The 21,155-nt window shown below is 58.4% G+C and overlaps 2 protein-coding genes across 3 annotated transcripts in view; one reads left to right on the forward strand and one right to left on the reverse strand.

Moving 5' to 3' along the window:
- Positions 1–13,198, forward strand: part of MARK4 (microtubule affinity regulating kinase 4) — a 27,887-nt gene extending 14,689 nt beyond the window's left edge. Inside the window, exons 5-18 of one of the 2 annotated variants that reach the window (XM_088139657.1) lie at positions 9–74; positions 854–924; positions 1,243–1,299; positions 1,818–2,054; positions 2,551–2,670; positions 3,353–3,452; positions 3,781–3,890; positions 4,281–4,440; positions 5,049–5,266; positions 5,848–5,951; positions 6,514–6,783; positions 8,765–8,844; positions 9,777–9,821; positions 10,434–10,641. In XM_088139657.1, coding sequence (XP_087995783.1) covers positions 9–74; positions 854–924; positions 1,243–1,299; positions 1,818–2,054; positions 2,551–2,670; positions 3,353–3,452; positions 3,781–3,890; positions 4,281–4,440; positions 5,049–5,266; positions 5,848–5,951; positions 6,514–6,783; positions 8,765–8,844; positions 9,777–9,821; positions 10,434–10,498 — 1,703 coding nt within the window. In that variant the 3' untranslated portion in view covers positions 10,499–10,641. Of the gene's footprint in view, positions 1–8; positions 75–853; positions 925–1,242; positions 1,300–1,817; positions 2,055–2,550; positions 2,671–3,352; positions 3,453–3,780; positions 3,891–4,280; positions 4,441–5,048; positions 5,267–5,847; positions 5,952–6,513; positions 6,784–8,764; positions 8,845–9,776; positions 9,822–10,433 lie in introns of both variants that reach the window. The other variant, XM_088139656.1, reaches the window with a different exon arrangement.
- Positions 13,003–20,022, reverse strand: CKM (creatine kinase, M-type). Its single transcript, XM_007430784.4, has 8 exons — positions 19,883–20,022; positions 17,917–18,131; positions 16,201–16,355; positions 15,821–15,953; positions 15,043–15,214; positions 14,556–14,679; positions 14,006–14,195; positions 13,003–13,409 (listed from the first exon to the last, which is right to left on the reverse strand). Exons 2-8 carry the CDS (start codon positions 18,107–18,109, stop codon positions 13,231–13,233), a joined length of 1,146 nt encoding a protein of 381 aa, XP_007430846.1. The 5' UTR covers positions 18,110–18,131; positions 19,883–20,022; the 3' UTR covers positions 13,003–13,230.
- Positions 20,023–21,155: the final 1,133 nt, after the last annotated feature.

The following is a 21,155-nucleotide window of genomic DNA, read 5'->3' on the forward strand; positions in this document are numbered from 1 at the left end:
TTGCGCAGTGAAACTCTTTGAGGTGATCGAGACAGAGAAGACCCTCTACCTGGTGATGGAGTATGCCAGTGCCGGTAAGCCTCATGTGCCTTCCCTGCCTTTCCCGGGCGCCCAGTGCCTCCCAGCTCTGCCCGCTTTCGTCTCCTCCGGAGTCTCTCAGATCCATATCCGTTTGCGAACAGCTCCAGGGGGGCCAGGTTTAGGGTGATCACCCCAGAAGCAGACCCCCAGCAATAGAGGGCAGGCACCACGGCGAAGGACTTACGAGCCCGCATTGCCTGCTGCCTAAGGCGGGTGGGGCTCTCCCTTTGCCACAGCTTTGACTCTCCTGGCACTGCTAAAATTATCCCCCAGTCAATTCAAAATATCTCCAGCCCTCCACCCCCACAGAAGCTGCCTACCTGGCAGCTGGGCCACTTGCTGGATGAGGCAGACATTGAAAGCTGGGGGGGGGGGTTCCTGCTTTCCCCCTCTGGACTGCAGAGAGGTTGGGGAAAGTCTGTCACCTGGACTGGTTTCCACAGTGCTACAGAGCTCTGAGTGGGAAGCGCGCCTGTCCCAGTGCGCATTTCCTCATGCTACATCCGCATCTGACCAACCCCGTTTTGTGCTGATGAGCTCAGGAATTTTCCAGCCCTCTGGTGCCAGTTGGCACATGCACCCCCCACTCCTTGGGAAGGTCATCCCTGCAAATCCCCATGAATCATCTGCCTCGGTGGGGCTTGCGTGGCGGACCTTTGGGGGCCCAGGCCCCAATGCTCTGCGGCGCCCGCCACTGGCCTCCCTGAGGGGCCGCATCATTGTTTCTAGCACTTCTAAGGCACTTCTCCTCCTCCTCCTCCTCCCCTTGCAGGAGAAGTCTTTGATTACCTGGTTTCCCATGGCCGCATGAAAGAGAAAGAAGCTCGGGCCAAGTTCAGACAGGTTGGGCCTCGCTGTGCGACCAGGACTCCCTGCTCTTTGGGCTCTGGGCGGGGGGCCCCTCGGGCCTGGCTGGCGGGGCAAGCGATGGGGGACAATTCGCGCTGCCTGGACAGAGTCCTCTTGGGCTCCCTTGGCCTTGTCACCTGCAGGGGGGCGTGGGAGAGGCTCCCCTCTCTGCTGTGAATTCAGTGTCCAGGGCATACGGACGATTCGTCTAGCCTGGACTTGGTTTGCCTCCAGAAAAGCTGTTGAAGTGCTGGGGGGGGAGTCAAACACAGGGGCTTCCACGCTAGCCAGGAACTCCTCTTCTCCACCTAGATTGTCTCGGCTGTGCACTACTGTCACCAGAAGAACATCGTACACAGAGACCTGAAGGTGAGGAGTTACAGCGCTGCTCCCATCTCTCGCTCCCCCTGCCCCCCCCCACGGCTCCTCTCCTCATATGGGGGCAATGCTCCTGCCACCCTGGGCCAGTCCTAAGCACTTAAACAGAGTGGCTGGATTTTGCAAGGTGGCCTTGGAGAAATCCTTCCCTTCTGAGCCTCAGTGCTCCCCTCTATAAAATGGGAAGAATTACTGCCTACTTTCAGAGTTGATGTGAGATCAGTATAAGAGCTAGAAGAACCCACAGGAGCTGGAGGTTGGAGCAGCTCCTCAGCTCCGTGTTTGCGGGTCACTGGACATTCAGTGTGGGTTCCCAGAAGTTTGTTGGGTTTGTAAGACCTCGGTGGCTGCAGTGATGATTTGTCCCTTTATTATTGGCTGATGAGCAGACAAGCCCCCGGCCCAGGGACCTTCCCCCCGCTTGCTTGGCTGTGGAGCAAAGGCCCTCCTGCCCCACGCACCGCTGATAACCCCCTTCATTTTTCTCTCCCCACTTCCCTCTCCCACAGGCCGAAAACCTCCTGCTGGATGCTGATGCCAACATTAAAATAGCCGACTTTGGGTTCAGCAACGAGTTCACGCTCGGCTCCAAGCTGGATACCTTCTGCGGGAGCCCCCCCTATGCCGCGCCAGAGCTCTTCCAGGGCAAGAAGTATGATGGGCCGGAGGTGGACATCTGGAGCCTGGGGGTCATTCTTTACACCCTCGTCAGCGGCTCCCTTCCTTTCGATGGGCAGAACCTCAAGGTGAGGCTGTGGGGTGCGGGGGGGGGCAGATCGGGGGGCAGTTGCAAGGAGTAGAACCCGGAGCAGGAGCCACAAGGTCGCCTCTGCCCTGAAACCGCTTTGCAAACCGTGGCATTGCCATGATGCTCAGAGGGCCCTCGGCAGGGATTTTTCTCGGGGTTCTCTGCTGTGGACCCCCCTGGGACCTGCCAAGCCCTCTGCCTGTGCGGGAAGGAGAGGGGAAGCGCGAAGCATCCCCATGCGGGGTTGTGGCATTTGCCTTTTGTACCAGCGGCTCTTTGCTGCTTTTCCCCTCATACCTGCTCGGTTGTCCAGCGCCCGAAGCTGCAAAGACCGGGTTCCCCCTGGGGGAATGAGCGAGGGTCGGGGGGCTTCTTGAACCCTTTGGGGACCTTGGCCAGGCAGCACTGCCACCCCGAGCAGACTGGCAGCCCAGAAGGGGCTGGGGGCTGAGGGCCAGGCTGCACTCTAACCAGCAGGCATCTCCCCCTGCCAGGAGCTGCGGGAGCGCGTGCTGCGTGGCAAGTATCGTGTCCCCTTTTACATGTCCACGGACTGTGAAAACATCCTGAGGCGCTTCTTGGTACTGAATCCTGCCAAGCGCTGCACCTTGGAGGTGAGGGTGCCTGGCGTGGGCCAAGCTCCGCTGCAAGCCCCGCGTTCGCCAGTCCTGCTCTGCGGTGCCATCCCTGGGCGGCTTCAGATGCTACTTATTCCCTCTCGGTCCCTCTGGGGGTGAAGGAGCACAGCTGGCGCTCCCCGTCCCCCGCCCCAGTTTCCCAGGCACCCACCAGAAACCTGTTTCCCTTACAGGAAGCGCCAGGCCTTTAATTAGCAAATGTCTCCACGGGATCTGGCCCTACCCGCTGCTGAGCCTTTCTCCCCTGGCTCCCCCCACCCCCACCAATGACTGTAATTAGCCTAATCGACTCAGAGATAATTACATGGTGTGTCAGGGAGGCAGCCTCGACACCCTCCCCTCCCAGCACTGCTCAGGGGGCTTTCCAGGGAGCAATGCGGGGAGGGGGTGGGGTGAACCTATGCAGGCTCCCTAGAAAATATTTGGGGGGTTTTGTGCCTCCCCTGAAATGAAGGAAAAAGGTGTGGGGGGTGTCTGGACCCAGGGTGAAATATTCAGGGTGCCCCTGAGCATGTGCTAAGGGCTACATGCTCACCCTTGCGCTCAGACCAGCCTTTGCTCAGGGCATCAGGTGGGCGCGGAGGAGGCTGTCTTGGTGGGAGGGGGAGGGGGACCAAGCAGGTCTGTCCCAGTTAACGTCCCTGCCGCCCCCCTGCAGCAAATAATGAAGGACAAGTGGATCAACATTGGCTACGAGGGGGACGAGCTGAAGCCCTACCGGGAGCCCGAAGAGGATTTTGCCGATACCAAGCGCATCGGTAAGGGTGCATGCCTGGGCTTGCGGGGAAAGCGGCCCCTGGACTCTCCCCATCGCCATGGCTGTTCCTCCTGCTGCCTGAGGTCTCCCCACCCGGACAGGTGCCCCAGACCGAGAGCGGAGCCCCGCCACCAGCGCACAGCTTCTCTCAGAGGCACAGAGGAGCTGAAGGGTGGCCATGGGGCAGCCAAGCCACCGTTGCCTGTCCCTGAAAAGGCCGCTGGCCTTTGGTTCCTGAGCTGCAGAACCGGGCGGGGGTCTTTTAGTCCTGCCTGCCCTTGGGCTGGGTTAACCCCCTGCCTCTGTTCTTTCCTTCCCCCCACCTCTAGAAGTCATGGTGGGCATGGGATACACCCGAGAAGAGATCAAGGAAGCCTTGTCCAACCAAAAATACAACGAGGTCACAGCCACCTACCTCCTGCTGGGCAGGAAGAACGAGGTACGGCTGCTGCCAGGGGGTCAGCAAGATGAAGCAGAGGGGGGGATCCCTCAAGGGGGCTGGCCAGTCCACCCTAGTGCAAAGCCGCTGCAGGGCAGCCAGACCTCAGACATGTTCAGTTTGCCAGGACCCCCTTAGGCCAGGAGAGAGCTGCTCCCTGCGCTGCCCGTTTCGGATTCCCCACGGGCGCGGCAGCTGTAGGGCCCACCTGGGAGTTGGAGGGAGGGTGCCTGGCTTTGAGGAGCCAGAGCCCAGCTGACCTAAGGAAGGAGATTTCCCGGCCCACCAAGAGGGGTCCAGCTGCCCCCGAACTGCAGGCACACGTGTACCGATTTTGGTGCGTGCCATCCGGCAGCACCCTTGACGGGCCTGGCATTCTGCTCTTTCTAGCAGGTGGAAGGGGGGGAGTCGCGCACAGGCAGCAGCCTCTCCCTGGCCCGGGTGCGGCCGCCCAGCGAGGTCTCGAACGGCACCAGCAAGTCCTCCTCGCACTCCAAAAGCCAACGGAGCTCTTCCACTTATCACCGGCAGCGGCGGCACAGCGATTTCTGTAAGCGGCCTTGGCGCTGGCACCATGCGCTGGACCAAAAAGGCTCCCGCTTAACGTGAATCCAGGGCACTGCCTGGACGGCACTGGGCACTTCCTAAGGCTTTGCGTGGCGACTTGGCTCAGCTAGATGGGGTCGCAGGCCCCCAGCCCTTCTCTCAGCTGTGGGGTGAACCGATGTCCCCTGAAAGCATAAGACGGCCAAATAGGTTACGTGAACCCAGCAGCTGTGTGGAGCCTCCTCTTGAGGCTGTTGGCTCAGGGTCTTTGGGTTCCTGTTGCAGGCGGGGGGGGCTGCTTGATGGTCCCCAGGGTCCCTCTAAATTCTAGGGGCTTTGGAGCTCTCCTTCCAAAGGCTTAGTTGCATTCAGAGACCTCCGGGATTGCTGCCAAACTGTAGTTTACAGTGCGAAGGAGGACATGATTAAACCCCTGCTTGAAAAGCAACGGTGTTTATTCTATTTTTATCTAAGATTCAATGCAAAAGAAATTAAATCCAAGGTGGCTTTTGTCCTAAGCCACTTTGCCCATGGGTCCACTCAACTGTAAGGTCAATGGTGCCCGGGTGGCTGCCCTCTCTAAAAGCAACATCGTTCCATCCTCTTGCCCAGGTGGCCCTTCCCCTGCCCCCCTCCATCCCAAGCGGAGCCCGACCAGCACCGGAGACGGGGAGCTGAAGGAGGAGCGGATGCCATCGCGCAAGGCCAGCTGCAGTGTGGTCAGCAGCGGCCGAGGGGGCATCCCTCCTTCCAGCCCCATGGTGAGCAGCGCAAATAACCCCAACAAATCGGAGATCCCTGACCGGCGCAAGGACAGTGCCGTCAACACGGTAAGGACAGAGGGCTTTCGGGCACGTCCTCGTCCGTCTGCACAAATCCTGCCTCCCACCCCACTTCCAGCTGGGCAGGCAGTGCTGTTCGGTGCTGCCGTTCCTCCAGCGCAGATGCAGATCTATGCCAGAGCCTCAGGAGCATGGCATTCCTTCCCTGCCAGGGCCAAGGAGTCTTCCTTGGACGTTCACAATAGCAGAACGTGGCTTCAGAGTGCTGCCCATCTTCTTCTGCACCCAGATTTCCTGGGGCTCTCAGCTGGGCCTCGCCAAATTCAGGACCCTGTTTTCTGATCAGCACCTCAATTCTTGCTTCTAAGAAGCAGCAGACCCTGCCCCGCGCAGGAGCTTGGCCCAGCCTCTTCCAGTCCTGTGATGGTGCGCCAGGACAGGGCCCGTGCGTGTCTGCATATGCTCGCACGTCATCTAAGTAGCTAAATATCTTGATGTTGAGAATCTGAGACAGCTGACCCCATTCCGTTCCTGTAACTTCAGTGCCCCCAGCCCCATTCTCCCTGCCTGGCTCCCTGCACCCAGACTCTGGCTGACTTTTGAGCTGGCCGTCTTCCTCCCTGTTTCAGAATAATATCCCGTCCAGTATGATGACCCGGCGGAATACCTACGTGTGCACGGAGAGACCTGGGGGGGACCGCCACTCCCTGCTCCAGAACGGGAAAGAGAACAGGTGGACTGTGGATGGGGCGGGGGGAGTGCAGGGCAGCGTTTTCGCGACTGGCTGCCATTGAAAACTGTCTTTGCAGACAAGGCTTGAGAACTGGGGGAGGAGATTATGTTCATTTCAGGAGGGAGAAACTGAAGCAGCGTGAAACTCAACAGGACCAAGATAGCCATATCCTTCTTGGAAGTGCCCCCCCCAGTCACCTTTCTTTATCCTCTGCTGCTTTGAGAGGAATGTAATGGGGCACAGGATGCTTGTGCGCCCCTGCCCCATGGCTCCTGAGTCTTCCTAGGCATCTTACAGAGATAGCAGGGCCCTTGATCACCTCGTGTCCTAAGACTCTGGGACAGGGACAGCACCCCCCAGGTGGGCAGGTGACGCCTCTGGCCTCAAGGGATTGCAGGAGACAGGCCACGCGTTGGGGGTCAAAGGCCAAAATCGAAAAGTGATTTCTCAAAGCCTATAGCCCCAAAGTTCTTCTGGGGGCCCCCGCTTGCTGTTCTAGGTGGTGAAGAAACTTGGCCTTGAACTGAGTGGTCCCCATTCCTTCTCCGCTCCCCCACTGCAGCTCCGGCACCAGTCGGGTGCCCCCGGCCTCCCCCTCCAGCCACAGCATTGCCACTTCCTCCACCTCTTCCGACCGCAGCCGACTCTCACGCGGCACCAACATCCGCAGCACCTTCCACGGAGGCCAAGTTCGGGACCGGCGTGGGACCGGCGTGCAAAATGGGCCGCCCCCCTCTCCAACCCTCTCCCATGAAGCCCCCCCTCTGCCTCAGAGCCGCAGCCGGGCCACCTCCAACCTGTTCAGCAAGCTGACGTCAAAACTCACACGGAGGTAAGTGGACAATTCTGGCAAGGGCAGGTGGTGGTCGGAGGACTGCAGCATTTAGTCCTCTCCCCCCCTCTGTTATTTTGTGGAATTCAGGCAATTCATGGGCTGCAGGCAGCACCCCAGTCCCTTTCCTGCACCCTCAGCAAATCAAATGCTTTGCCTCTGAAAGAAGGAAATAGCAAGTAAGGGGGTACTTAAGGAAGCTTAGTGCATCCGTTTTACTCGAAGGCAAGCCGGACCTTCAGGGCCTTCCAGCCTGTCCTTTACCTTTCCAAGTGGCATTGCCCCATTGGTGCCAAGCCGCCTCCTGCATTTCTTGGAGGCTGGAAAAGTTCTTTCAAGAGCACAGTGTGCCCAGCCTAGCAAGAAAGGCTGCCCGTCTCTGTTTAGTGCCTCTTTTCTGAAGAGAAGTTGCTTCTGCCCCACGGAGGCCCAGGTAACCCTCCTGCGCAGCCTCTCCAAAAGCCCTCCGCCTTGGCTGCCTTGGAGAGCTCCCACAAAGCCAGGATAAACATTCCCCAGGTTTCTTCCTAGCCTGCTTTGTTCTGTGTCTTGACATCCAGGGGGTCTCCCCTCACCCACCCCTCACACAGCTGTGGCCGCACTGCTAGCAAAACAGGGAGGAAACGGAATGTTTTTAATGTTCTACCAGCTGTAAACCGCCTAGAGCCACTGGGAGTCGGGCAGCATATAAATTTGACGATGATGATGATCCCCCCTTCCCGGGAGCTCTCCCCACCACAGCGTGGTTTGCAAAGAAAATCTTTCCCAGAGGCTTTTCCGTTCCAAAAGCTGCGTTGCCTTGACCTAGCGGAGGGAGAGAGAGAGAGGGTGGCCTTCTGCAGCACCCCGGGCGGGGGCTTTGTCCTAGGGAGCCTCGCAGAGCCTGTTGGGCACCCGGGCCGGAACAAGCAAACGAGCACGACTTCTGCGTGGGGAGGCGCATGGCTTCTTGAGCCCCCTTTGTGCGCCCCGTGTGGGGCTGCTGCTTCGTCCCAGCGCTGCTTCGCTGAAGGCTGGCTTTTTTTAGCAGGAGACCCCTCGCGGGAGCCGCAGGCCCAGGTGCAGAAGAAGAGAGGGACGGCTCTGGCCCACCTTTCCCCGTCCTGGGAGGGGGGAGGCAGGGGGTGCAGGGAAGAACTGCTCAGCTCGGGTAGGGGCAGGGACGGGAGGGCCACGCAGAAGGCTTCAGCAGTGAGCTGCGGCTGCCCCCAGATGGTCTGTCCCTGAGGCTGGTTAGAACTGGATAGTCCCCTTCACCCGATCAAAGGGCACGGAAACAAAGGGCAGCCCCGTGGCTGGGCCTCTGGGGCAGAGAAGTCCTGCCAGCCAGTCCTCGGAAGCCGCTCTGCTCACCAAGATTCCCTGAGCAGCAACCAGAGGCTGCCTCTCATTCCAGGCAGCTTTCCATCCTGCCTAGTGGTAGGGCCGGCCTTGCTTCTGGGGATGTGGGGCAGAAAGAGAGGTGGGCGGGGCATTTGCAGGAGCAGGAGGTCTTTGGGGACCGAGGGAGGAGCCAAAGCCCCAAGGGGGGAGCGAAATCCAGGCCCTTTTGGGTCAGGATGTGCTGAGGGACGCTCCTGAGCCCAGGGGAGGCTGCTGACCAGTGGACAAAGGAGCGTCTTAGTGGAGGGCAGGGCAGGGCAGGGCAGGGCTTCCCACACTGGCAGTGGGAGAAGGAAGGGGTTTGGACGGTGGGCTTCTGCTATGGAGGGAAAGGAGAGCCGGAGATTTGCTTTTGGACGCGCTGAGCCGGAGACGTCCAGAAGGGACCCGCTGTTAATGCAGGTCTGAGGTGAACGGGAAAGGCCTTCTCCCTGGGACCCACGGGAAGGAGCTTCTGCCCGGCGCATCCTGGGCTCTGCCCGTGCCCTTCTCCCCTGAGCATTTGCAGCTGCAGAGGCAGGACTGGCTCTCCCGACTAACCTCTCTTGCTCCCCCCGCCCTCCGCGCCCGTTTCACTCTGGCTTCTCTCTGTTTTCAGGGTCACTCTTGACCCCTCTAAGCGGCAGAATTCTAACAGGTGCGTCTCGGGTGCTTCAGTGCCTCAAGGATCTAAAATCAGTAAGTCTGGCTGCTTTCCCCTTTGTGCCTGCCTGCCTGCCGCCTCTCCTCTCGCCGTATTCCGCCCTCCTTTGGCTTCCTCCTTGCTTGGTTAGCGCCCCAAACGGGGATGCCTTTCAGCTGGTGCATCGCTGTTCCCAGAGACCAGGCCCCCCCCCGCCTGGCCTGCCTTCCCCGCGGTCCCGGAGGCGCACCAAGGTGTTTCCACATACGCAGCAGCACTTTCTTCCTTGCGTTGCAGGTCGGAGCTAAGCCCAGTGTTTTCCCCTGCCCCAGGAGCTCTAAGCAAGGCTGGATAAGAGCCAGGCCAGGTGTGCGGAGCGCCCCGAACCCTCCCGCACTCTCAGCTGTGAGCACTGGAGGCAGAGAGGCAGGCCGGCGCCTGCAGCAAGGAGGTCCCGGGGCGGTCCTGGCCCGGTGCTGCTTTGCGGCTCCCGGGGCCTGCCTGCCTGCCTGCGGGGAGCGTGGAAACCCTGGGCTAAAGTCCAGCCTGCTCCCCGTCCGCACCCAGCGGTCAGCTTGTGCCTCAGCTGTTCTGCTCTGGCTGCGAGGCAGTCAGCCAGAGCAGCCACCCAACTCTTTGCCGATAGAAAGGTAGCAGGTAAGGGAGGAGGCCGTGGCAGGGCCCTCCTTCCCCACATTCTCTGGGCAGCAGACTTTGGGGCAGTGCTCAGCCATAGGGCTCCCCCACTTTGCAGTTCTGAATGGCACAGCCACTCCCAGGCGGCGCCCACCTAGGAGGACTAGGTACCCATCTCCTTCGACAAACGTCTCTTGCAGGATTCGGGCCTGCACCCTGACGGTGAAGGTGGCACTTCCTGGGACGGAGCCAGGTGGTGCATCCTGCCCGCCTGAGGGGAGGGAGGAAAAGCTGGCTGCCCCTCCCCACATTCGCTTTCCCTTTATTGGTGTTCCTGTCTTTTGTCCTTCAGGGTCGCAGACGAACCTGAGAGAATCAGGGGACCTGCGCTCACAAGGTGAGTCCCTGGTGGGTGGGCCCCATTTCGAGGCTGTGGTCTGCAGGGGCAGGCGATGTCTTCCAAATCTTGAAAGGCCGGGGGGGGCTGGCTGAGAGCCGGGGGCGTGCTTCAGTTCCCTCAGCAGCAGGAGGAAATCTTGACTTTGCAAGATGAGCAAGTTGTACTGATTTTGTGTAATCAGTTCAGTTGCAGAATTCAGCTGGTTGGGTGTGCAGAAGATTACACAATAGAAAGTGCCGGGATGGCTCTGCCTGGCTGGATTTACCCCTGTGAACTGATCAGTTCAGAACTCTTCAGGCTTGTTCACCTAACCTGTTTTCTGGGTTTGTCCAATATCTGCAGTCCACTGGATGGGGCGGCCAGTACATTTAAAACATAGTAATAAAAGGTCACAAGGCGGGCTGGGTGAATAATGCCTTAAGAGACCCTAACCAAAGGTAAACAGGCCCCTCTTCACATGTCATGCTGAGTCTGAGTTCTGCATGTCTTGTGGACACCGCCGACCTCTCTGACCAAAGCAAGGACAAGTCTCCCTTTTCTCCGGGGCTGTTTGTGGGCACGTCCTGCTTTTGCAAACTTAGAAGGCTCTCTGGTCCTCCTTGCCCGCAGTTGCAATCTACCTTGGCATCAAAAGGAAGCAGAACCCCGGCTGCTCCGATTTACCTGGAATGTGAAGCTCACTAGCACCCGCTCCGCCGAGGCCATCCTAGCCGCCCTCTGCCAGGCCACGGACTCTGCCAACTGCTGCCGCCGCCAGACAGAGCCCTTCGTCCTCTCCTGCACCCACGAGAAGACCCCCAGCGAGCACTTCTGTTGCTTCGAGGTGGAGGTCTGCCGGCTGCAGCGGCTGGGGGGGCTCCACGGGGTGCTCTTCCGTCGCCAGGCCGGCACTTCGCTGGCCTTCCGTAGCTTGGTGGCCAAAATTACAGACCAGCTGCAACTCTAGGGGCGGGCCTGGGCCTGGGCCCGCTCTTTGCATTGACTGACCCACAGGCTGGGGAACTGCACGGGGTGAGGGCATGGCCCCGGTTGCCCTCCGATCTATCCCTCTAGGGCCTGGGTGGTCCTTGGGCTTAATTTTGCGCCAGCCAGGACCAGGAGCTGCCCTGGAAGGTGCCTGCCAACCTGTCAGTGGTGCTAGGGATGGGGGCAGGCCAGAGGACGGGAAGGGGGGAGGGAGGGGAAGAGGAAGAGGAAGAGGGGCTGGTGGGGAAGAGTGCTTTGCTTCTCCTCCAGCACCTCCCCGGGTGGGGAAAGGCTGGCCTGCCTTCCCTTTTCCAGAGTCATGCTGGGGGGCAGGAGCTGTTGTGCCCCTTTCCTCATCCATTGTAAAAAGGGGACCCTCTGCCCATAGTGCTGTTGCCATGAGCCACGATCATTCTCTCTCCCACTTTTTGTTCATTGGCATCTAAACTCCAGGAGCCAAAACGCTTTCATTTCCCCAAATGGAGCTGGGGGGGCGGGGGGGTGGGGTTTTGCCGGCAGAGCATCCTGCCTCCCATTCCCGAACACCGACAAGGCTGGCCCTGGGGCCCAGCTCCAGCTGGGGGAGTGTGAGAAAAGACTGGAGGGGTTGCGCCGAGCTGTGGGCGGGGGGAGCTGTCCTGGGAGGGGGTGTCTGACTGGCAAACACACTCTGGGCGCCAAGCCCAGTGTCGCCTCAGTGGGAATGTAACTCCCACACTAACAGGCAGCAGTCCAAAAGCCTGTCCAACAGCCCTGTGGTGCGGGCCAGCCTCTCATGTCTCCAGATAGACCCCATTGCTGGACTAAAAACAAAGTCAGAAGCTTAGAAGAAAATGGAGCCTGGTGCTGAGACCATACTCTGAAGGGGGCTGGCCCTCCTGGAGTGGGTTGAAGGGCTGGGAATCAGTCATCCCAAAGCCAGCGATCTCACCGGAGTGGGCACGAGTTGGCAATGCCAGCCTGCCAGAGAAGCATCTGGTGCAGCTCGTTACAGGAGAGACGTTCTGTGCGGTGGTTGGGCCCCTCTCAGCCCTGAGAGTTCGGTGCCCTGGCAGCGTGCAGGAGCCACAGAGGGGGACCGGGCACCAAGCACACTGGGGGAGTGGGCTCGGGGTGGTGCCATTCAGCCCGGGGGACCAGGTGGAGCTTGGCGGGACGTGCCCTAGAGGTGGGCGGCTGCTGATGCGAGAGTTGGCAGCTCTGGTGGGGAAGTTTAAGTGGGTTTCCCTCCTTCCCTCTCTCCTCCTTTACCTTGTTTCCTGGGTACCCCTGCTGTGACTTCTCCCCCTCCTCTCAAATCTGGCCTCTTTGGGTACCCCCCATCTGTACAGACCCCCTGTAAATAATAATCCATTAGCCCTGTATCACTGGGTAGAGATATTAAGAGCCCACCCTTTCACCTTGGGACGACTGTAAGTTATTCCAGCCCAGAATGACAGTCCGTATCCAACCCTTAATAAACGTAGAAACTCTCCGTGCTGCTTTTGGTCTGTTCATCCCCAAACGAGGAAGGAGCTGAGCTGAAACAGGCCCTGGTTTCTCGAGAACGGTGGCAATGCTGCCATCGTCTCTCATGGGGCATTGGGAAGAGAACCCTCTTCGAGGGCAGCCCTGCATTAAGGCTGCCAGCGCTTCTTGCTCCTGAGGGAGGGGTTTGCTCGGCCCAGGCGGCCCCTGCTTTGGGGAGACCCCCAGGCTGAGCGGAAAGCAGCAGGAGCCTCTGCTCACAAAGGTAGATCCTTCCTGAGGGCGGATGCTCAGTAACCATGGAAGAGCTCTTCTGCTTCTCCAGGAGCGCCGCGGTCGCTGCTCCCCCTTTTAATCAAAGCACCTTCACTCAGGCCTTCCCCCGCCCTGCCTAGTAGCAAGGGCTCCCCTCTGCAGCGCCCCCTCCCTGGGCAATAGCGCCTGCCTTGGCGGGGCTGGGTGGCCTTCATTTGGGCACGAGGAAGGTCGGTGTGCTGGGGGGGGCAGGGCAGTTGGCTGGGTTCTGGGCGTGCGTGGAGGGTTCAGCGCTGGGCCGCCACCGGGGAGCTCAGGATACTTAGAGGACCCCGGAATCCCTTGTCGGCTGCTTTCCCACCTTGCAGACTTCTGGGCAGCCTCGGTTCAGCAGCCGAAAGGCCCAACTGCCCTGAACCTGCCCCATCCTTCCTAGCCATTTCAACCCCACCCCCAAGCATCCCAGAAGAAAGGCACAAGGACCGCCCTGGAGGGAGGCAAGGCTCTGGGGCCAGTCCTCAGCTTTATTAACTCCTTCCACTGTGGCTCCGATGATGAGAGCTTCCCAGCTGACAAAGGGCAGCCGCCTCCAGCCCTCAGCTCTCCTTGGGGGAGGAGAGGAGAGTGCCAGGAGTTGGCGCGGCAAGTGGCGGGGTTGGGGTCACCCCTGGAGTTCAGGCCCCAGTCCACCCAGGGTGGCGTAGCGGTGTACAGCCTCTCACTTCTGGGCAGGGATCATGTCGTCGATGGCCTGCCCCTTCTCCAGCTTCTTCTCCATCTCCACCATGAGCTTCACGCCGTCCACCACCTGTTGCACTTGTTCCACCTCAGAGGAGCCCAGGCGGTCAGCATTGGAGATGTCAAAAACAGCGCCCACTGCTGCGGTGTCCACGCCACCTGGGGAGGAGGACAGCGCCCACTGAGTCAGCTCTCCCTCTCCAGCAAAGGGCAGACCCCTTGGGGACCCCAAAGCATGCTGCTGGATTAGGGCTGGAACAGTCCAGAGGCTGGAAGCTGAGTTGGCAGGCTCAGCCAGACTCCTGTCCGGGGGACAAGAGAGACACAATTTCCTAGCACATTGTGCGCAAATGCCAGCTGCTGGGATGTGGGTCTCCTTGCACAGATGGCTGGATAAAAAATGCATGCAAACATGTTGCCTTTTAAGCTGCCCTGAAGACAGTCTTGAAGAGCACAGAACAAACATGTCAGAAAGAAGATGGGGTGCAGGTGGAACGGAGCGCTCTTGGGGAAGAAGTGAATCCACCAATTCCTCCTCCTTCCCCAGGATAAAGTGTGTGTGTGTGTGTGTGTGTGTGTGTGTGTGTTGCAATATACTGTAAAATAGCAGAGCACCCAGTCCTCTTTTGCAACATCTTGCATGCTTATTTTAAGCTCCAGACGGTGAGGGGGATGGACTGGCAAGCCATCCATTTGCCCAAATTAAACTGGCATCCCTGTTCCGTGCCACACACACTCCTTGCCATCTCCCTGACCTGTGCCACGTTTCTGCAGACGGAGGCGCTTGAGAATCTCTTCGAACTTGGCGTGCTTGCTGAGACAAGGCAGCTTGACGTGGACACCACCACGCAGGCCGGTGCCCAGGTTGGAGGGGCAGGTCAGGATGTAGCCCAAGTGCTCGTTCCAGCTGAACGGGTGGCCAGCTTGCTTGAAGATCTCCTCGATCTTGTCAGGTAGACGGTTTGAGGGGGGCAGAGATTGGCATTGGATTAGTGGCAAAGCAAGCAGTGCGCACATCTCTCCTTTCTCCTCACCTTCACAAGGTCTGGCTCTCCCCGTGGGAGTCTGGCACTCCTTGCTGAGTAGTGCCAATGGCCGAGAAGTGGGTCTGCACCATCAGCGCCACTGACATGGGATAGAACCACGGGTCATTCCCACAACTTTTGGGGTCTCCCAGAGCCACTAGGATGCTGCTCGGCCACCAAGCCATCTTGGCCAGGGCCGTGATCCCGTGATGCCCTCTCCCACCTGGCGGAGCCAGCCAAGAGGGACCTCGCCCCCCTGCCAAGTTGCCCGGCCACTCACCTTCTGCAGGCCCACACAGAAACGCCGGAAGACCTCCTTCATGTTGCCGCCCTTCTGCATGGAGATGACCCGGAGGTGGTCCTCCTCGTTCACCCACACCAAGAAGGTCTTGTTGTCATTGTGCCTGAGGGAGAGATGGAGAGGCCTCAGTGCCACCAGCCTGCTGGTTGCCCAGGGTTAGTCGGCATGAGGTGCACAGCACAAAAGTATGTTGAGGTTTGGTCATCGCACGAGCATTTCTGCCTCCTCGGCTTCCTCCCACCTGTCCAAGATAGCTTTCAATGGCTGTGCCCGGGGCAGTGACAGACGGAGCAAATTCAGGAGCTGGTTGTGGAAAGCAGAGGCCGCTAGAACAGCATATGGGCCACAGGGGTGGAAGACGGGTGCCCCAGATACGGAGGGGTTCCCCGGCCACTCCTCCCACCAGCCCCACACAGGGAGGATGCCAAGTGGGCCAGCCCAGGACCTGGCCAGGGACCCCGCTTACCAGATGCCCCTGGCGTCCGGCCAGTCGCGGGCCATGCCGGAAGCGAGCAGCAGTGGGGAGACGGGCTTGTCGAAGAGGAAGTGGTCGTCGATCAGCTGCTGCTGTTCTGCATCGGTCAGGCTCTTGAGGGGGTAGTACTTGCCCTTGAACTCTCCGGTCAAGCTGTTCAAGGCTGGGGAGGAAGGGGGGACACAGCGCAGACCACCCTTAGCAAAGGCCGCTGCTCCAGCATGCCGGCATCTTTTCCCGCCCCTCTTCATTCTCGCAACAAGGCTCAGTGTGGCGTTCGCCGTGTGTGTCTCAAATAATACTACAGTACTGGATGCTGAAATCAATTTCCATCCATTCTTAAATGGAATTATTAGAGGTTTAAACTTTACACCTCCTCAGTTTTGACCCTGATGGTTGAGTCCCCTCTGGCCTCCTGACTTAGACCTGAGATCTGTGAATGCTGGACACGGCCACCTGATGGGGATGTGAAATATTTGGGAGACCCCAAGCAGTGGTGTTGGGAAGCCCCCCCGTAGAGCTCGCGCCGCCTGGTAGACCCAGCTAGCATGGGTTGGCTTTTCATAATCTGGCCTTCTCAGGGGACCCCGGCCACTGCATTCAGCCAGCCAAGGGTGGACTGGTCAGGGTTCAGTTAGGCTTGGGGTGTATTGTTGCGTGAACCCAGCCAAACAGAGTAACCAAACTCCGAAGTTTGGGTAGAGACCCACTCGTTTTGGACAAACTGGCTACACAGACACCACTCCCCCCATCATTCTTTCACTCTTACCAGTGATGGAAAGTTTCTCCACAGCACGGCGCTCTCCACGGCTGCAGTGGGGAGGCAGGCTGAAGCCCTTGATGCTACGGCCGGTCCGCACACGGCTACTGAGCACATAGTTGGGGTCCAGATCATCACCACCCTGCAGGAAAGGCAGGAAGAGGGATTCTCTCTCTGTACAGGTTTACCACCCTCCTCAGGCTGGGCTTTGGGACCTCGGTCTGTGGAACCACCTGTCCCCTCCTGTGGCCTCCCACCGCACACCTGGAGGCACCTCCCTGGGGCTACTCTGGTACATCCGGAGAGCCTCCCACACACACTTGATCTTTTCACGCTGCAAATGGCCAGGTGCCATCCAGGCAAAGCAACCTCTCCCCCACTGCCCCCACCTTCAGATTTTCGTGGTTCAGGTCAGTCTTGTGCTTGTCGGTGGGTTTGTAGCCTCCGTGACGGTCACAGATGACGATGTCAAAAATGTCCTTGAATGTTACGTAGCTTTCGTCGTCGCCAGCCACGCAGCCCACAGTCATGATGTAGGGGTGGCCTGCAAGGCAGAGGGGTTTTTAGCAGGGGGCATCCAAGGCCCTCTCTTGAAAGACCAGGGGGCTGGCAGACCTGGAGGTCACCTTTCTCCTGTCCAGGGCCCTGGCCTGGCACCAGTTCTCTTCTAGCTCCCAGCAACACATTTAGAACCAGTTTGGGGAGGGGAACGGGGGGGGGGGGGAAGGGGATGGACGGATCGCCAGCTAACGCCCAGCAGAATATCCGGCATGGGTTCAGGCAATTCATGATCCCAATGCCATTTTTCTGTCCTTTCTGTTTGCCCTACTCCAAAACATTTACAAGTTGTAAGGAGGAAATTTTTAAAAAAAATAATTCCACATCTCTCTTCTCAGTACTGTACGCAGGATGTGAGCAATTGTGTTTATACCCTGACATTGCACCTGGTGAAACAAGCCTACATGGGCTGTCTCCATGAATTGTACTTGATGAGAACTGCATCAGAAACACAACCCTCATTGTAGGGAACGAAAAGTCGACCCCGCGTTTCCGTCTGGCATCCATCTAATTCTCTGGGCGCGAGCAGAGACGCCCCTTTGGAGAGTGTGCAGCAGGAGCACTCGAGGGGCACTTTCTCTTGCATGCACATCAGCAGCTTGCTTTAGCTGCAGAATCCAGGCACCCGCGTATGTGACTGATCCCAGGGCAGTCTTGCCGTTCGTGGCAGTCACAATGCCACAGGGAAAACAATGACAGCAGTGTGAAAAAACATGCAATTCCCCCTACGAGTGCCATGGATCATTCTCCGGAATGCCTGGTGCGCTCTGGGAAAGGGGGTTTCCCTCCAGTCCTGCCACCTGGAAAGCGAGGGGGCTTCTGGGGAGAGGCTTCCAGCCCTCCCTGTCAAAGCCCCCCCCCAACGGTTTGCAGAAGGAAAAGGCAGAAGCGGCAGTGGGGCGATGGGAGGCCAACAATGGTGGATACAGGGCAGGCTTTCCCTCCGGAGATCCAGAGGTGACGTGACCGTGCTCCCAAGTCAGATCAACTTTCTGAACGCCATCAGAAAGCTGATTCAAACTGCTCAATCAAGTCAGAAGCTTCTGGATCATTTCTAATGCTTTCAGCGCAGCAATGGCTTTTCCTAAACCCAGAGGGAATTCATTCAATTCAGCGATACAACGCGAATGTCTGGATGTAATCAACTTTTTGAATCCATCTGAATAACAAGACTTAAATGAACCATTCAGAATGGATTTTACTTTTTCACATGCTACCATTTAGCTCTCCTCTCCCCCCGCCTGGAGCAGCCGGGGATGGGGGGGGCGGGCAGCTGCGCCAGAAAGGCCTCGCTGCTGCCCTCTGCTGCCACCCAAAGGCAACCAGCAACCAGCGGGTTCCCTGTTATGCCAGCCAGCCACCAGAGGGGAGTGTGAGCTGGGCTCTTGCGGGAGAGGAGGGGGACCAGCGGGCACAGTCTGTGCTTCGCTTGGAGAGCAGAGCCAGCAGCAACCCACTTCAGGGCTGCTGCCGATAAACCGCACAGCCGCCAGCTCAGCTCAGAAAAAGCATCCTCTCTTTGTCTAGCGGGAGCAAGGGAGGCCCACCTGGGTTGTCAACGCCTGTCTGGATGGTGTCATCCAGGGTGAAGCCGGTGGAGGTCTCCTTATCACGCAGCTTCTTGTATATTTCCAAGGTGAGAGCCTTGGCCATGTGGTTATTGTGACCGGAAAGATCAGGGAACTCCTCCTCCGCCGAGTAGTTCAACTTACACTTGTTGTGGGTGTTTCCGAAAGGCATGGTGGCGGTTGACGGGTGAGTCCTACAAGGCAGAGCAGAAGAAAGGAGTGAAGTGTTTGGGGCCGTGGCAGCAGTTCTAGAGCAGTGCTGGAATTTCTTTGCAGTTAGAAAAGCCTCATCTGACATGAAATTGGCTTGTGGAAATGTATCAAGAGGTACGGAATTATGGAAAGTCCCAGAAAAAGACACATTGAAAGCAGAGGGAGCTGCTGGGCTTAGAAGAAAGGGAAGAAGTACTTAGGAACCTTGCCTTAAAAGGTTTTCTCTACCAGAGTAAAATGTAGGTCTTGAGTGGGAAAATTCATTGGGTAAGCTTCACCTTGCAAGCAGATGAGAAGATTTAAAGCTCAGTGAGAAAGGGGACATTTTAAAAAGAAAATGGATCAGAACTTCACGCTTTGCCAAATTCCATGTTTTTGCAGACCTGCCTTTACTTGCTGGCATTTGGCAGAGACTCTGCTGATGGCATTTGGGATATCAGCTATTGCTTTTTATTGAGTAACAGAAACATTGGGGGGTGGTCTCAGACACCATCTGGTTCAGACCCCTACCTGAGGCTTTGAGGCCAGAGCTGGCCATCTCCCCAACATAAGCTGTCGGCTCACCCTCTATGACAGCAGACAGAACGCCCCTGCCCTCACTGGAGTGCCAGCCCTTCCGAGATACGACCAAACATGTAACCCATCCTTGTACGACGGGGTCTCGCTCTGTCACCAGCTGTGAAGCCATCCCAGTTGTTCCACCTGCTTAAGGACCAGCCACCATCTGAGGTTGTCCAGGGCTGAGCCCCCTCGAGCACCGGACAACGTGGGCAGGAAGCAAGGAGTTTGTGCCGGCAAAGCCTGGTGGCCCGGCTCTGCCTGATGGAGCCCTTCCCCAGGCCAGCTTAGAGATCGTCTAGGCATATCACCGTTCTCCCTCAGGAAAAGCCAGCCAGCCACCTACCCCCACCTCACTCTCCTGACAAAAGGCACGGGCTTCCCAGAGGGAGGAGAGGTGCCTGATCCCCAGCACCGCTCAGGTTTAGACCATGGGCCGCTTCTTCGGGCTGCAGCTGTGGGGTCACCGCCAAGGTCAGCCGCTGGAGAGGTCAACTGTCCCAGAAGGCAGCAACTGCGCAGACCATCTTGGGTGCCAAGATCATAGGGTACTGGGGAGGGTGCAGGCTCTGCCACTCCCACCCAGTTCTCGTCAGTAGGAAGCTGGGGATAATTTTAGCCACCAGCCCCTAGGAAGCAAGTTTATTTATAGCGGCTGGCTTTGTCCACAAAAGGGCCCTGAGTGCCTCCGATGGCCAGAGGAGCACCTTGGCTGCACGCGAAGCCCGCATTCCACAGGCTGCTTTTGCAAAGCGTCAGCACTCGCTGCAGCCAAGAGAGAGGCCTGGCACCCCATCTCCAGGCCGGACACGAGGCAGGAGGGGGCATGCTGAGCAGAGCGTCTGCAGAAGGAAAGGGGGGTCTGCCAGGCACCCCGGTCTCCAGCCCCCCTTTGCCCACCCTTGACGTCCAAACAGCAGGGAGACGACACGGTCACGGCAAGATCTGCAATCCCAGTCACCATTCAGGACTATCCCGAATGACACACTGAGAAGAGCCTTCTCTGCTGTGCCATTCAAGCCAGCAATGGAGCGTATTGCGTTAATGGCCGCATTTGTTAAACCCATCGTTTAAATTTCCCCCTAAAATGCTAGCAAAAGTACACCACCTGTTGCTGCCTGGTTCTTCCCCCTCCCTCCCCCCGCTGCAAATCCAGACTAGAGAAGGGGGTTACCTGACGGGGGAAGCAAAGCCTGCAGATTCCCAGGGGTGCCTTGTCTCACTCCAGCACAGCAGGTGACCCAAGAGTCCAGTCCGGGGGCTTCGGCATATATACCCTGACCCTCGTCCCCATTGGCTGAGCACTGGCCAGCAGCCCAGCTGTGATTGGACGCCACACCCTCAGCTCAACTCGAACTCCGGGTGGGAGTCTTCCAGGCTGGGCGCCTGCAAAAGGCATTGCTTCCTTTCTGGATGCGGCGGCCGCGGGCTCGTGCACAGCCCTGGAACCTCTCTTCCAACGCTAGGACACGGCCAGGAATAGGTGGAGTGTGTAGGAGTGCCTCTGAGCATGTGACGAGCGCTCCTCCCTCACCTAAGCCGGTGCCGCAGAGTTCCTAAGCAAGCCTCCAGGTGGGGGGGGGGTCTCTTTAAAGGTCTCTAAGCAGAGCCAGATGAACCCTTGAGAAAGCAGTTTGTTCTGGGTCCAAGCAGAGCAGGAATCCTGTGTTTTTCACATTTCATAGGCCCTCGACTCTCCCTTATCCAGAAAGGAGACAAAGAGTGTGCAGAGAGCAAAGCTGGTGGCTGACGTGAGGGGCTAAGCCAGGCTAGAGGCGCCCTTGAGAAAGAGGGAGGTAGGAGAAAGGGGGCTAGGCCAGTCCCCCATTGTCTGTGGGAGAGGAGGGGAGCCCAGGCTTCCCAAGACTTTGGGAGGTTTTGCCAAGGACCTCAATGTGAGGAGTGGGGGAGCCCGGGGGCTGCAGAGGAGAGAAAAGGACTCCTAAGAAAAGCCAATTTCTTTCTCCCCGCAAGCTGTGCCAGCCTTTCTAACGTTCACCTGGAACTGACATCCAGAAACATGGTGCTTGAAATGCTACAAAGTGAAAGGAAATTGGCTCCAGAAAGCTGCTGCGGTGCGTGTTTGTGGGAGGCTTTGGCTTGATAAGCAAAGAGCGTCAAGCGGCCCCCACAGGACCTCTGCAGCCCAACGGCTTCTCTTCCAGAAAGACCTCCTGGCGACTGCTCCTCCCTTCCAGGAACTGCCTGTGAACCAGCAGAGGCCACACAGCTCTGGGGGCCAGGAGAGCTCCCGCCTGTCCTGAGCATCTTCCAGGAGCCCCTTGTAAATCCGTTAAAGACCTTAGCACGTCCTGCAGCAGTGGGTGCCAGCTGTTGGTGGCAGATGGTGCAAAAGAGGCCTGGCTTCTGCATCCTTTGGCCAGCAGTCTCCAGATGAGAAAGAGCCCGCCAGAGCTCCTGAGACTGCAAGCCCCCTTAACTGCCCT

The sequence above is a fragment of the Python bivittatus genome, unplaced genomic scaffold (genome assembly GCF_059951505.1).
Source record: "Python bivittatus isolate LINGU-HERP-01145 unplaced genomic scaffold, Pbiv_v1 ctg000310_np1212, whole genome shotgun sequence".
Classification (NCBI taxonomy): Eukaryota; Metazoa; Chordata; class Lepidosauria; order Squamata; family Pythonidae; genus Python; species Python bivittatus.